The following is a 13,571-nucleotide window of genomic DNA, read 5'->3' on the forward strand; positions in this document are numbered from 1 at the left end:
TTTTGTCTTTGGAGCTGCAAAATGAATAACACAAGTCAGGTCAATAGGCTCAGCAGCGTTGAAAAAATTTGGACAAGACTTGGGTAATTTTTTACGTCTTTTTAACGATATCCTCATTCAATCCCAGCATAGGTGAAGGTAATACCTTTGGATTTTTCAGCCTGGTTTCCCTCTGTCAATGATGCAGGTAAGCAGGGCTGACATTGAGAATGGGTCTATTTGTTCGGATGGGACAATAAACTGAGTCCCTGTGTACTAGAGCCTCTGCACCTTAAAGATTCCTCAACAGTTGGAAATTGAAAAAAGAGCAGGCTAATGCCGATGTCCTGACAAAATTTCCCACATTGTACCCTGGATGGTGTTGGCCGACTTCATTAGCCTACATGGTGCAGAAAAGTAAGACGTTAAACTCCATTCATTTCATTTAAAGATATCCTCTGCTCAAATGATTCTTGGCTCTTGTGCTTATGCCTTCTTTCAATATAAATGTGAAAGCCATGTTAATGTGGGAATAAGTTGGATAAATCAATCAAATGTGAAATTTATTTGTGGTCTGTTCGTGCTGAGATGATGAAGCCGATCAAGGGGGATAACCATTATTTTCAGATCAAAGTTATGGAAAGTCAATTGTAGTCTGGATTATCGAAGGGAGATAACTTTTACATTTTTATTTCTTTTAATCAAAAGATGTCAAAAAAGCAAATATATCATATAAGAAGAAATATTAGATCATCAAATATTTTATGTTCATACTTAGATTGGGGTGAAAAAAGAATTTATTTGTTTTTAACGAAACTAATGATTCTTATGGACTATTTTTTCACTACCGGAAGTTGCAGCGTAGGAACCTTGAAATAGTCCTTTTCAGTCTCAGTCGTGAGCCAAAATGGTAGGATTGAGAAAATATTAGCCAAAAATATCTCAAAAAAGAACAAATAAACCCTTCTCGGCCTTTGAAATTGTGTTTTTACTGCACATTCACATTCTGAAAGTCTTCCAACCGCTTTTCATGATGGCGAACATGTAGCTTTTCAATATTTGACGTTCTGTCCTGGAGAACACGTGTGGCACGTGGTTAAGTCTCTCGCTTTGCATTTCATTTTGTTGTTTGGATTCCAACGACTAATGAAAATATCTTGTAAAAGTCATTAGAGCATGTTTGATATTGAAATGTGTATGCTTATACTTTGTTCTTGCCCATTGTTAAGCGAAAAGTAGAACGTTAAACTCCATTTCATTTGCGCCTTGTTAATGTTGGATCTTCAATAGAATACTCCTACATTCAGTCTTCATTTTGCACATTTGCTTCAATTAATTCAACTGGTCTTCATTTGGTTGTTGAATTGTCAATTGAAGGATATACAGCTCTCATTTCATTCAATTCATTTCTTTACAGACTCGCAAGCGAAGAAATAATGGACGTAGCAAGAAGAACCGAGGACACGTCTGCTATGTAAGATGTACCAACTGTGCTCGTTGTGTCCCTAAAGACAAGGCCATTAAGAAATTTGTTATTAGAAATATTGTAGAGGCAGCTGCTGTCCGAGATATTTCTGAGGCTAGCGTTTATGATGGTAAGCTTTGGTTTACACACCTATCCATTTCAATATCTGGTTGATTGGTGAATGATTGGGTTTTGTGTATATTTGCTTTGGTATTTGGCCTACCTTGGTGACGTTAGATGTTCCAATTCTGCCCTCGAGCGAATGGTATAAAAGCGGATACGTCACATTTAAAATGAACTCATTTCCATCTCTGCCATTTGAATTCTGCCTACATCTTATCGTTTGAGATGTATTAAACTATTTGAAATAAATGTAAACATCAGACTTACACAACGATTTTATTTGTGTAATATGTGTCAATGAGTCATCTGAAGGTTGTCTACGAGTTATCTAGGTTTGTTAAAAAGGTTGACATGTCCACAAGTTGACCAGACACCACATGCAGAACTCACCAACTGAGCGACCCGTTTGTGTACTCTCTGAAAAGAATGTCAAGATCACAAACCCAGCAGCATATTGGGCATCTCTAGACGAACCTAATTTCATTATTACTGGATTAATAAATACATTAACTTTGTTAAACAAAATAATTCTTGTTTAGCTGAATTTCCATCACTCTTATTTTAATCTCATAATCAATAGGATGAAAATGCAATTGAAGGTGAAACAGAAGCCGAGATGTAATATTTCATTTCATTTCTATGGTTTTTTAAAATCATTTTGTTTCTCTTACAGTTTATGCATTACCCAAATTGTATGCCAAGCTATTATATTGTGTATCTTGTGCTATTCACTCGAAAGTGGTCCGAAATCGCTCTAAAGAAGGAAGAAAAGATAGAACTCCCCCAATCAGGTTCAGACCTATGAGAGTAAGTTTCTTTAAATTTCTTTTGTTTACTGAAAAATTCCACATGTGGGTACAAAAATGTTTTGAAATGCTTAATTTCTTAAGTAATATTTGCTGCTGTTTAACCCATCAGGTTATTCTTTAGATGAAGAATAGCCATTATGGAAGAATAGCCAATTGTGGCTTAATATTTTGATGGCCTGCAAAGATAAGCTGAACTTTTGAAGTGGCTCCTCACTGCTATCTGATTAAAATAATTGGTAACAATGCAACTTGAAGGGATTGTTAAGAGGTTTTCTACTAATTTTTTTTTATGTATGTCGGGGACACTGATAGCATCAATTTGCACCATTCCAAATTTTCAATCCTGAAGAAGTCTGTGGTTCTGCAATTCCACAAAAAATGAGTGTTTGATGTCACTAATAGGAAATATGCTTTCCTTTGCAATTAGTGACATAATCGAATACTTATTTCTTGTAGCATTGGAGGAACCACACTCATTATAAATTGGAATGGTGCAATTTGTCCCTGATACACATACAAAACTTAGAAAGACTCCATACAATTCCTTTAAAGCCCAAGGTGTTTTGGGAATTGGAAGCACTTAAGTGGAAGTTCCTTGTTTGTGCATTTCTTACATAATAATTTGTTGGATAGTGAAAACTTGGTTTTTCTATCCCACACTAATTAGTTATGTTAACAAGAAACAGATTTTACATGACACACTTTGATTGGTTGCAAATAAAGTCATTAGAACTAGTTTTGGGTAGAAAATTTGTTAGATTACAATTGAGACAAAAAATATAGAATCATAGAATATTTGTTGATGTGATGGACTTATTGATGTTTCAGCTTTGTATAGATAACAAAAGTTGCGCTACTTTTTAAATTCTCAAAAACTACTAATCCAAAAATGGATCAGATTGACCCCCCCCCCTTTAAAGAGCGACATTACATGTTTGGCGCCAACTGCATCATCACATCAGTATATAAAGTATAAGGAACTGGGTACGGCCAGAGTTTTCAAGATAACATGGTAAATGATAGAAAATCATACTATGTAAAAATTTATTTGTGTATTTACAGCAAGGCGGCGGAGGCCAGAGGAATGAGCAGGGTGGACAAGGTGGTCAGGGCGGCGGAGGAGGCGGCCCAGGAGGTCCACCAAGAACCTAAAATATTGTAAAATAAAAAAATATCAAAACGTGTCCTTTTATTATATTAACATGAACTATCTGTACTGTTGACGCCATTTTGTTGAAAATTCTAGTCGTGAAGGGCCTTAAGTTATACAAGCGTTTTATAAGTAGTGACTTTATCAAACAATTAAATTGTCGCCAATACACATACAACATTTAGAAAACCTGTTTGCAATCCCTTTTAGTATTAAACTAACGTGTGGAAGTCCTACATTATATTCTTCCGAAAATATGTAAATTATAAATCAAGCCTGGATGAGGTCAGTATCATTGGCGATGGGTTGAGAAACTGACTCGATGCTTAATCGTTTCTGCATGGTAAAGGCTATGGTTCGCTATTTTATTATACGCCCACATGAAATCGGGGTATACGTATTGTCGTGCGTCCACAATTGCTCGTAAACACTCTACAAGGCACATTTCTAGACTAATTTCGACGAAACTTAATATGGTTGTACGTAATCACCCAAGGATGAACCCTACTAAAAATTGAAAAATATATAGTAAGAGTTATTGCCCTTGTTCTTAAAACACCCTAGAATGCACAATTCTTGACGGATTTTGATGAAACTTGGTGTGTTTGCTATCACCCAAGGATGAATCCTATTTAAATCCGAAAGATCAAAAATAATAAGTATGAGTTATTGCATTTGTTCTTGAATTGTTTGTAATCACTCAAGGATAAACCCTATTGAAAAGTGGAAAAATATTTAGTATGAGTTATTGCCCTTGTTCTTATTACACTCGTAAACACTCTAAATGGTGCAATTCTTTACGGATTTTGATGAAACTTGGTGTTAGTGTTTGTTGTCACCCAAGGATGAATCCTATTTAAATCCGAAAGATCAAAAAATAATTAGTATGAGTTATTGCCTTTGTTCTTGAATTGTTTGTAATCATCCAAGTTAACCCTATCGAAAATCAGAAAAATTGAAAAAAATATTTAGTAGGCTATGAGTTGTTTGAAGTGTATGTCTGAAGGTTGAATATTTCATACTGGTAATTGTTACTGTACTGCTTAATATTGTTATTCAAAATCAAAGCTGCCAGTGGGCGTATATTACCTTGCCTGGCAAGCTATCTTATACTACGCGCCAATTTCAAAATAGCTATCCGAGGCTAGAATTGGAGGCATATGTTTCGGACAGGAGAAACTGTGGTCAGTGAGTGAACAAACTATTAAGCACAGCTAATCCTGAACCTCTTATACCCAATTAAAGTGCAGACGGAAGACACCTTCTGGACTGGGGGATGCAGAATTTGCCTCACGAAACCCATGAAAAAGTTATCGATTTTATTTTGAAATAATTTGTATTGATATATTTTAACATTTGGCATAGTGATAGATAGAGGTAGGTAGTGCTAGAAACATCTATTAAAGGGTCATTTTCGCCTGAGTTTGGGTCTTGAATATATTTAATTTATAGTCTTCAGAAGTACTAGAAATGTATGAAAATCGCATATAACTCCTTCAAAAATACTCTAGGAATTGCCCTTTACATTTGTACATATGAAAGAGTCTCAAGAAAAGACGACTCATCATTTTTACTGTCAAACGCGGATAATTCTGCACACACGTATATATGAAGGCCCAAATGGATGGCGAATGGCAAATTTGAGCACTTTTAAATTTTGACAGGACTAATGTTATACAATAGTTATTTGTCCACAGAGCCTTTCATCATGACGTTAACTACCAATTGTGTGTGCTTTATACTCTCAAACTCCGGAAGTGATGTCACCATATGATGACGGACGTGCTCGTGTCCTTTGACTTGAATTTGACTGTCTGCGAATCGGCAATGACGTCTGTGCATCCAGACTCGACCGCCTGGTCTTGGTCTGTTCTGAAATTCGTCCTGCAATGACAAAGAATTTCATTACTTATTTGATAGAATTTGATAGCCTTTCAGTTATCCATTTACCCACAAGGAAAAAAAAAACTAGTAAAAACATCGAATTATAATGTTTATGTCAGTTGATAGAGCATTTAATTTCCTACATAGGGGAAATGACCCCACCCTTTCTTCTGAAAACAATGGATTACCACCCTGAAAAAATTCTGACAACCGATCAATTCCATTGCAATAATTTACTGCAACTAAACACCATACACCATTGCCCCTCTGGATTAACACTTGTCCTTCCGGGTGAATTACTTGCCCCTCCGAACAATCAAGTCTGGCTACGGGCCTGCATCTAGGCTAGATAAATGAGGTAAACTAGAGGATTGTATTATTTTTAAAAACTTGAATAACTTACCTGTATGTCTTGTTGGAACCGTCTCAGTTTTGGGAGTTTCAGTGCCATCTTTGGTTTGTCAGCATATTTCATGTGGAAGGACTGGATTCGAGATTCAAGGAAGCTAAGAGTTGTCTCGCTTGTTTCGAAATCTTCAAAGTCTTCCATTTCTGTACTGGCGAATAGAGTTTGGTTGTCGTTAGCGGACTGTTTTTCCTGTATACGTTCCTGAACGATTTTTCTAGGTATTTCCCATTTTGATTTTGAGGCCTTTTGGGTGATAAAGGTTGGAGGTAGATCTTCGCCGACGCTGATCGTTACCACATTGTCTCCGTCATTCACGACTTCGTGTGGTTCGGTAGCCGTTCCCATTTCTTTCACAGTTTCAAGGTTTTCAGCAAACGTAACGACAGCCGGTTTCTCAGGAATCGTTGACACACCTGTTGCTTTTTGTGTAACTGGGCCACTTTCCTCTCGAATTGGAGGTAATGGTGTTCCAAGTTCTGGTCGGGAAGTTGCAACGGGTTCTATTAATTCCGGTTTAGATGGGGCTAAAACAGATAGCGATGATGCTTCGTCTACTGTTCCGAATTCGTCGACGGAGCGGAAAGATTCCAAAGCCAGATCTTCTTTGTTTTTGTTCTGCTCAAACGTAATCAACTCTGCTTCAGCCATTTCGCGGAGCGATTCGCAAATTTCACGTCTGCTACGTGGTTTTCGTCTGTTGATAGCACGTCTTGTTTCTCGCACTTTTTCAGCTAAACTCATTGTTGCTCGCCGTCTAACATTTTCACGAATTCGAGCTTTTTCTGCCATCAAGTCTTTATAATACACAGCTCCGGGAACGCGGGGTAGCACTAAGGGGGCTCGCCCTTCTCGAAATCGAGCTAAAAGATACTGAAATTGGACTTCGGTATCGGGCAGAGACTTTGTTGCCTTTAATGGGGGAAGTTTTTTAGCTGACGGAAGTGAACGTTCTGTGAGTTTGTAATGTAAGTAAGAAAGAAGGGGTACATGTCCGTTTGGTATAAGTTCCATCCGTGTTTTAAGCTTGTCAATCACATGGGCCTTCATTTTGGAAACGGTCGACAGATTCTTACGATTGACCAATCGATCATAGGTTTTCATGTCCAAGAAATACACTTCCGTATCGGCTGTACAAACGACAGTCTGCATCCAAGTTTTAAGATTCATGGACAGTTCGATATCTCCGATGATCTCTCCATCACTGACGGTGTTCATACTGACTAGCTTTTCTTGTTTCATCCGTTCCACGGCGCCACAGCCTTCTTTCCGTCTGATCTTAACATGGTCTGGTTTTGTAGGAATGGTGGCTGGGTTTTCATAACGTCTTAATATTGCATTCTTTCTGGATTCTCTAGAAAATGATACACATTTTTACTTGATACATCATCAAATCACGCATGGAGGTGACTACTTGTCATGATGGAATTGGACTCGCAGGAAATTTTTTTTCCTCAAACTTACCCCTTCTCTAAATTATGTGTGGACGGACTAGTCGTTGTGTGCGAGATGGTTTTTTTTGGAGTCAGTTATATGAGCTTAACGTATGGCCTGGAATTGTCATTGTCACCAGTAGAGCTTTTTACAATGGTATTTTATGCATTCCAAATACCATTGAAACAATCTTGTCCACCTACAGAGCAGACGGTTGACTAGATGAGAGCGACATTGTATTAAGACATAACGGAACCTACGATTCAGCGCGCCAATGACTCTTTACGTCGGTCATGTGAGTGTCGACTGATAGGATTGTAGAAACAAAACCGTGATACTTACCTGAGCCATTCAAACTCTATAGAGTACGTATCAACTCCGGCTTCAAATGGCCACAAATGATCATATTGGTGTCTATGTCGAGCTGGTTCCACCGAAACATTTGCTTCTCCTCTGAAAGTGACAGAGCAAGAAAATATTGTAAACCCCTCAAAAAACAACAAACTGTTTGTTAATCAGGTCAAACCAAGAAAGATCTCGAAATGCTCGTTGTAATATACCATTTTCTATTTTAAAAAAAAAAAATTCCATGGTGCATTTCACATTTATTGTCGTAATGTTACGACGCTTGTCTAAAGACGATTCAGTGGCGTTCTCAACGGCTGTCATTTATTGGCGACAATGGCGCCCACCGCACGATATCTGACGCTTTTTCCACGCTTGTATCGCGCTTATAACGACTTTAACTAATTTTCCATCGCCGTATCAGCTCAATAAGGACGCCTTCCGGTGTGACGTTGCCATAAGGGGAATCGGTAAATGATATAACGACGTCTTACTTGACAATGAAGTACATTCCACGAACCCTGCCTCCCTGTTTAACAATTGTGGAATTAAAGGGGTATATTTCCCGCCTCAAACTCAGCTCCAGCAGACGTTTAAATCTGGCAGACCATTGATTGAAATAAGGATGACTTTTGATAAAATTCTTCGTACTTTCATACTTATTTTCTTCGTATGCCTGCAAATTGATGAAAAATAGGATTTAAAATTATGTCACTACTACTCCTTGACAACTCTATTGTCCAGTATTTTATCGGCCTCTTATTGAGCTTATTAAACGAGGATAAGGTTATGACCTAAGAGTAAAAATAGGGTTAAAAGGGTAGTTGGGCAATATTAACCAACAGCTCTTGTACCTTATTTGCCTTACATCTCACTTTTTCAAAACTTTAAGTGGAAACAATGCCCACCTTAAGAGATCTGTTGAACAGTTTTTTACCAACAACTAAAAAATCACAAGCAGTATCCACAATGACAGAGGCATTTCTTGTCGAATCTTCTGATATCAGAGCAACTTCACCAAAACTTGTACCTGATTCTGAAAAAATGGATTGTTTTACGGTGTAAATCAAGGTATCTTAAAAAGATTTCTGATGCTGATAACCATTGATTTCTGATTCTCAATGATTTCTGATTCTGATTCTGATTCTCATTGGTTTCTGATTCTGAAAACCATTCTGATTCTCACTGATTTCTGATTCTCATTCATTTCTGATTCTCATTCATTTCCGATTTCTGATTCTCTTTCATTTCTGATTTCTGATTCTCATTCATTTCTGATTTTGACAACCATTGTTTTCTGATTTTGACAATGATTGATTTCTGATTTTGATAACCATTTATTATGATATAATCTTTGTAAGACATATAGAAGCAGGAAGGTAAACATTAAGAACACAAGTTTTGTTATTGTTATATCCCTTTATGGCTTCTATTGATTTACCTATATATCTTGTGTTGTTTGGTTGTTAATCATTTTACTTGATAACATTACCTGTATGTGTTTCGAAACGTAGTAATGTGTAATAAAACTAGAAGTAGTATATCCATATAACTTGTGTTCTTGATTTATTATGATTCTGATAACCATTGATTTCTGATTTTGATAACCATTGATTTATGTTTCTGATAACCATTGATTTCTGATTCTGATAACCATTGATTTCTGATTTTAAATATCTTATTTTTGAAATTTGTTCAAAATAAAGTGGGTCTACAATTGAGGGTACAAACCATTTCTCGTCCACTGGTGCCGCCACTGTGGCTTAAATGCATTGCAATGATTTAACCAACATACCCATTTTAATGATAAACTTCCCAAAAACTCTTCTATCTAAATCCCTTCCTAGTCGTATTTCTGGTGAGGCGTTACTGCTGTCTTTACTGGCAGACCGAGGAACTGGGGACGGGAATCCCTCGTCTTCTCCCGTCATACTAGCGTCAACATACACCGACACACTCCCTCTCAGGATCACAAACATACTGAAATAGATCATAAACTTCTATGTCATGGATGTGCGAGTCGTCTTGTTTCTAGGGTGTAGGAGTCATCTTATGTTTTGGGTGTAAGAATTGTCTTGTGTCATGGGTGTACGAGTGTCTTGGGTGTACGAGTCGTCTTATGTCTGGGTGTACGAATCTGTAGGCCTCCACACCATTGTGCTTAATTTATCAATTCAACATCAACAACTTTGTGAACTCTCTGAATAGTGTGCCAAATTGACAATCCCTGTCGTTAAGTGAGATAATGTTCTCTGGATGTGTAGAGTCAAGAAAACTATTTTACCCTATCGTAGAAGAAATATCGATGGAAATACCTACCATTCTCCTCGCTCTCCCTGGCACAATATGACGTCGTCATGACTTGCCATTTGGTACTCACAGTTTCGAATGATATCTTTTAACACTTCTACAATAGTTAATTATTTTAATGTATCATTATTTCATGGAAATGGGAATATATTCAGAAGATGTTCAGTTGGACTCAAAAATATATTTGGCATATTCTCAGACAGTTCGTACCTTCCGACATAGTTAAATCTGATTGGATAAATTTGAGCCTTCAAATCCATGTGTCCAGAAATATCCGCTCTAGAAAGTTGAAATGACGACTCGTCTTTTCTTGGGACATATATAAAAATAGAAAATGATATTCCTAGTTTTAAGTATTTTTGAAAGAATTATGCGATTTTTATTCATTTCTCGTACTTCCGAAATGGCGTATATATCCCTTTAATATGGTTTTAAATGATATGTGATTATTGAACCATGTTATTGGTCTAATGTTTTTGTAAAACAATTCTAAATTTAACTGAAATTTGACTCCATGATTGTGTGTTTATGGTTGCGAATAGAAAGATATAATTACAGCTTTGTCTGTATAAGCCTATTAAATTCAGGGTGGGTGTCGAGGATAACTAGAATAAAACCCCGTCAGTAGAATATATTCGTACGGGATCATGGGATTATAAGGAAGTCCGTGACATCAGTTACTAAAGAATGACAGATTTGCCATTTTCGAGGGTTGATTTAAAATACTTCAAACAAGGAAATTCACTTGCTATTAGGTCTTTTCTAGCATTAGGTCTTTTCAATATAAGTCAGAGTCTAAAATACAGACTCGTCATTTTAACTTTCAAACGCAGATAATTCTATACACACGTGGATATAAAGGCTAAATCTAGACAGACTATAGCAAAATATGTATCTAGCATATGACGAAATGTAATTAGAGACCCATTATTATTCTGTTGAATATAAGAGTGTAGAATGTTACGGTGTTTCTGAACTAAATCTGATTCTGGTCGCCCGACCGTCTAGTCGGAAAGGATTGAAAGGTGTAAAACGTCGTCTAATCAGGGTATTAATCAGCCAATCCAGTTGACGTGAATAATGGATTATCAGATTAGCCTAGCTAGATCTAGTCTGTACTGAACAAAATCGTGCCCTTCTTGGCGACATTCCGTTTTTAAGTCTAGTGCCGTCCGTCCACAATTGTTGTGGACAAGATAGAAAGCTGGTTTTACGCAAGATTGAACCCCATTGAAAATCAACAAATATGAAGTATGAGTTATTGCCCTTGATCTTGAAAATGCGTTCAATTTACAGATCGTAAACACTCTGGAAGGCACAATTCTTGACGGATTTTGACGAAACTTGGTGTGACTGTTTGTATTCACCTAGGATTATGCCATTGACGAAAATAAAAGCCAATTGTCTTGACAGGCACTGTTACCTCATTGAAAATTACTTGATTGACAGTTGCTGTTGCTTAACCTCAAACGAAAATGGTGTTAAGTGAATTATACTCGGCCTTTAAGGGACAAATTTCTCTAAATTTTGGTGTAGGCTATAGTTTTCGCAAATTTTAGCCAAAAATTTTTGACCTACAAAAAAACGGAATGCCCCTTTAACCACAAAGCAACTTTTTGATCTCATTTGCCAGAATAACAAGTGATTTCCAAATTTGTTTTGGACATTCTTGCCTAGTCACCTAGATTTCTCTGTAAGAAGATACAGTAATCCTGTTTTGATTAATTTCAAGCAATAATCTAAAGGTGTGAAGGATTAGGTTAATCTCTTTGATCTTTCGCCGACAAACATACAAATATTTTGTTTACATCATGTAAGAATGCCGTTACAGAAAGCACCATGAAGGTTGCTTATCACATAAGGTTTAATGACGTCACCAAACACTAAGTTTTAGTGGAATCGCAAGAACTATTGAAAATTGAAAATTGGAATGGTCCCCGATACACATACAAAATTTAGAAAACCTCTTTACAATACCTTTAATTCTCAAAAGCATTGGCCGTGGGACAAAATCATTACAACCATTATCAAACAACCCCTCACTCACTCCACCCCATTTTAAGAACATACTAATCCTACTTTCTCCACCCTTTACTTTCTCCACCCTTTACTTTCTCCACCCTTACTTTCTCCACCCTTTCCTTCTCCTCCCAATCCTATTTAAAGTCACACCAGCTTCATCATGTTTTTTTTTTGTAGAACGTGGCAGGTTCGACCAGGGTATAATGAATGGCATCCATTTCGTCATTACAACCTTCATCGTTCTAACACTACTGTCTCCACCACTACTTTCTCCACCCTACTTCCTCCACCTCCACCCCACTTTCTCCACCCCAACCCAAACTTTATTCAATCTACTTTCTCCACCCTTACTTCGTCCACCTCCACCCCTCTTTCTCCACCCCAACCCAAACTTTATTCACGCTACTTTCTCCACCCCATTTTTTAAAAAACATCTCACCTTCCTGTTGGTTGTGAAACATAGGAGTTCTCTTTCTCAACCAGGGTATAATAGCATTGATCTCACCGTCGTTTCTCTTCTCGGGAGGTTTCGAGATGACGTCAATAACTTGGTTGATCAGATGCGCCATTTTGGTTTTTTCCAAGCTTTCCCTGGAAGACAAATATGTAATCATAAAATATATTTTGGGCTATCCCGAAATAAGGACAAAATGATTTCACAAGAAATAGCTTGCAAATAATTTCACCGAAAATACAACCTGACCTTGTTCCAGAATTTTTCATACCGGTTTACTCATAACCCATATCTATTTCACTTATAACCCCTTTCTTCCGGTTTTCAATAAAACCATTTCACTTAAAACCGTTTCATCTATAACCTTTGTTTTGCTCTTGGCAGTGACTATTTTTTCTTTAAACCATAATCGTTTACCAAGAACTGTTTTACTGACAAACGTTTTACTTATAACCATTTTACTGACGACCATTTTCGAAACCATTTTCTGAAAACCGTTTCACTTCATTTGATTGTTTGTGCTTATAACCATTTTATTGTGTCTACAACTTTTTGTTTTCCATCTTTTAAAGAGATTGAAAAGGGATTTCTAAATTGTGTATGTGTAGCGGGGAAACTTATAGAATTAAATTTGTACCATTCCAATTTCCAATCAGAGTTCTGTGTTTCCTGCAAATTCAACAAAACTAAATGTTTGATGATGTCACTAATCGCGAGGAACCACAGACCTCTGATTGAAAATTGGAATAGTGCAAATTGATGCTTCAGGGTCCTCGACAAACATAATCCTTTTAGAAAGCCTCTTTACAATCGCTTTTTAAAGGAGCACCTTCATTATCCGTTCAACCAATCATATAGTGTGCACAGCTCATCATCGATATCTGAACCTTTAAATCCACGTGTATCCATAATTATTCACGTTTGAAAGTTGAAAATTCGACTCGAATTTTAGTGAGATTATGCCATATGTAAGAATAGACAGTGAAATTTCTAGTTTGAAGTATATCTGAAGGGATTATGCTATTTTCGTTCGTTTTAGTACTTCTTAAGACTATTAAAGCACAATAAAGACCCAAATCACTCCCCGAAAATGCTGACTGTTCCCCTTTAAGGAATAATTAATTTGCCTAATAACAATGAAATAGATATACAAAGTAAAATAACGAATTTTGCCCTTACCATATCGACAT

General features: G+C 36.9%; 2 protein-coding genes across 2 annotated transcripts; one reads left to right on the forward strand and one right to left on the reverse strand.

Moving 5' to 3' along the window:
• Positions 1-1,408: 1,408 nt before the first annotated feature.
• Positions 1,409-2,497, forward strand: LOTGIDRAFT_138823 (hypothetical protein; the record flags this gene model as incomplete). Its single annotated transcript, XM_009049143.1, has 2 exons — positions 1,409-1,574; positions 2,241-2,497. Coding segments are annotated over 2 exons (423 nt in total), but the record flags the coding sequence as incomplete, so codon positions are not given.
• Positions 2,498-4,847: 2,350 nt separating this feature from the next.
• On the reverse strand, positions 4,848-13,571 carry LOTGIDRAFT_238088 (hypothetical protein; the record flags this gene model as incomplete). The annotated part of the gene is made up of 9 exons (XM_009049144.1): positions 4,848-5,410; positions 5,814-7,170; positions 7,593-7,703; positions 8,090-8,271; positions 8,504-8,631; positions 9,391-9,575; positions 9,915-10,002; positions 12,367-12,518; positions 13,561-13,571. The coding sequence occupies 9 exons, from the start codon at positions 13,569-13,571 to the stop codon at positions 5,210-5,212; spliced, it is 2,415 nt and encodes an 804-aa protein (XP_009047392.1). The 3' UTR covers positions 4,848-5,209.

This window comes from Lottia gigantea (assembly GCF_000327385.1).
Source record: "Lottia gigantea unplaced genomic scaffold LOTGIsca_130, whole genome shotgun sequence".
Lineage (NCBI taxonomy): Eukaryota > Metazoa > Mollusca > Gastropoda > Lottiidae > Lottia > Lottia gigantea.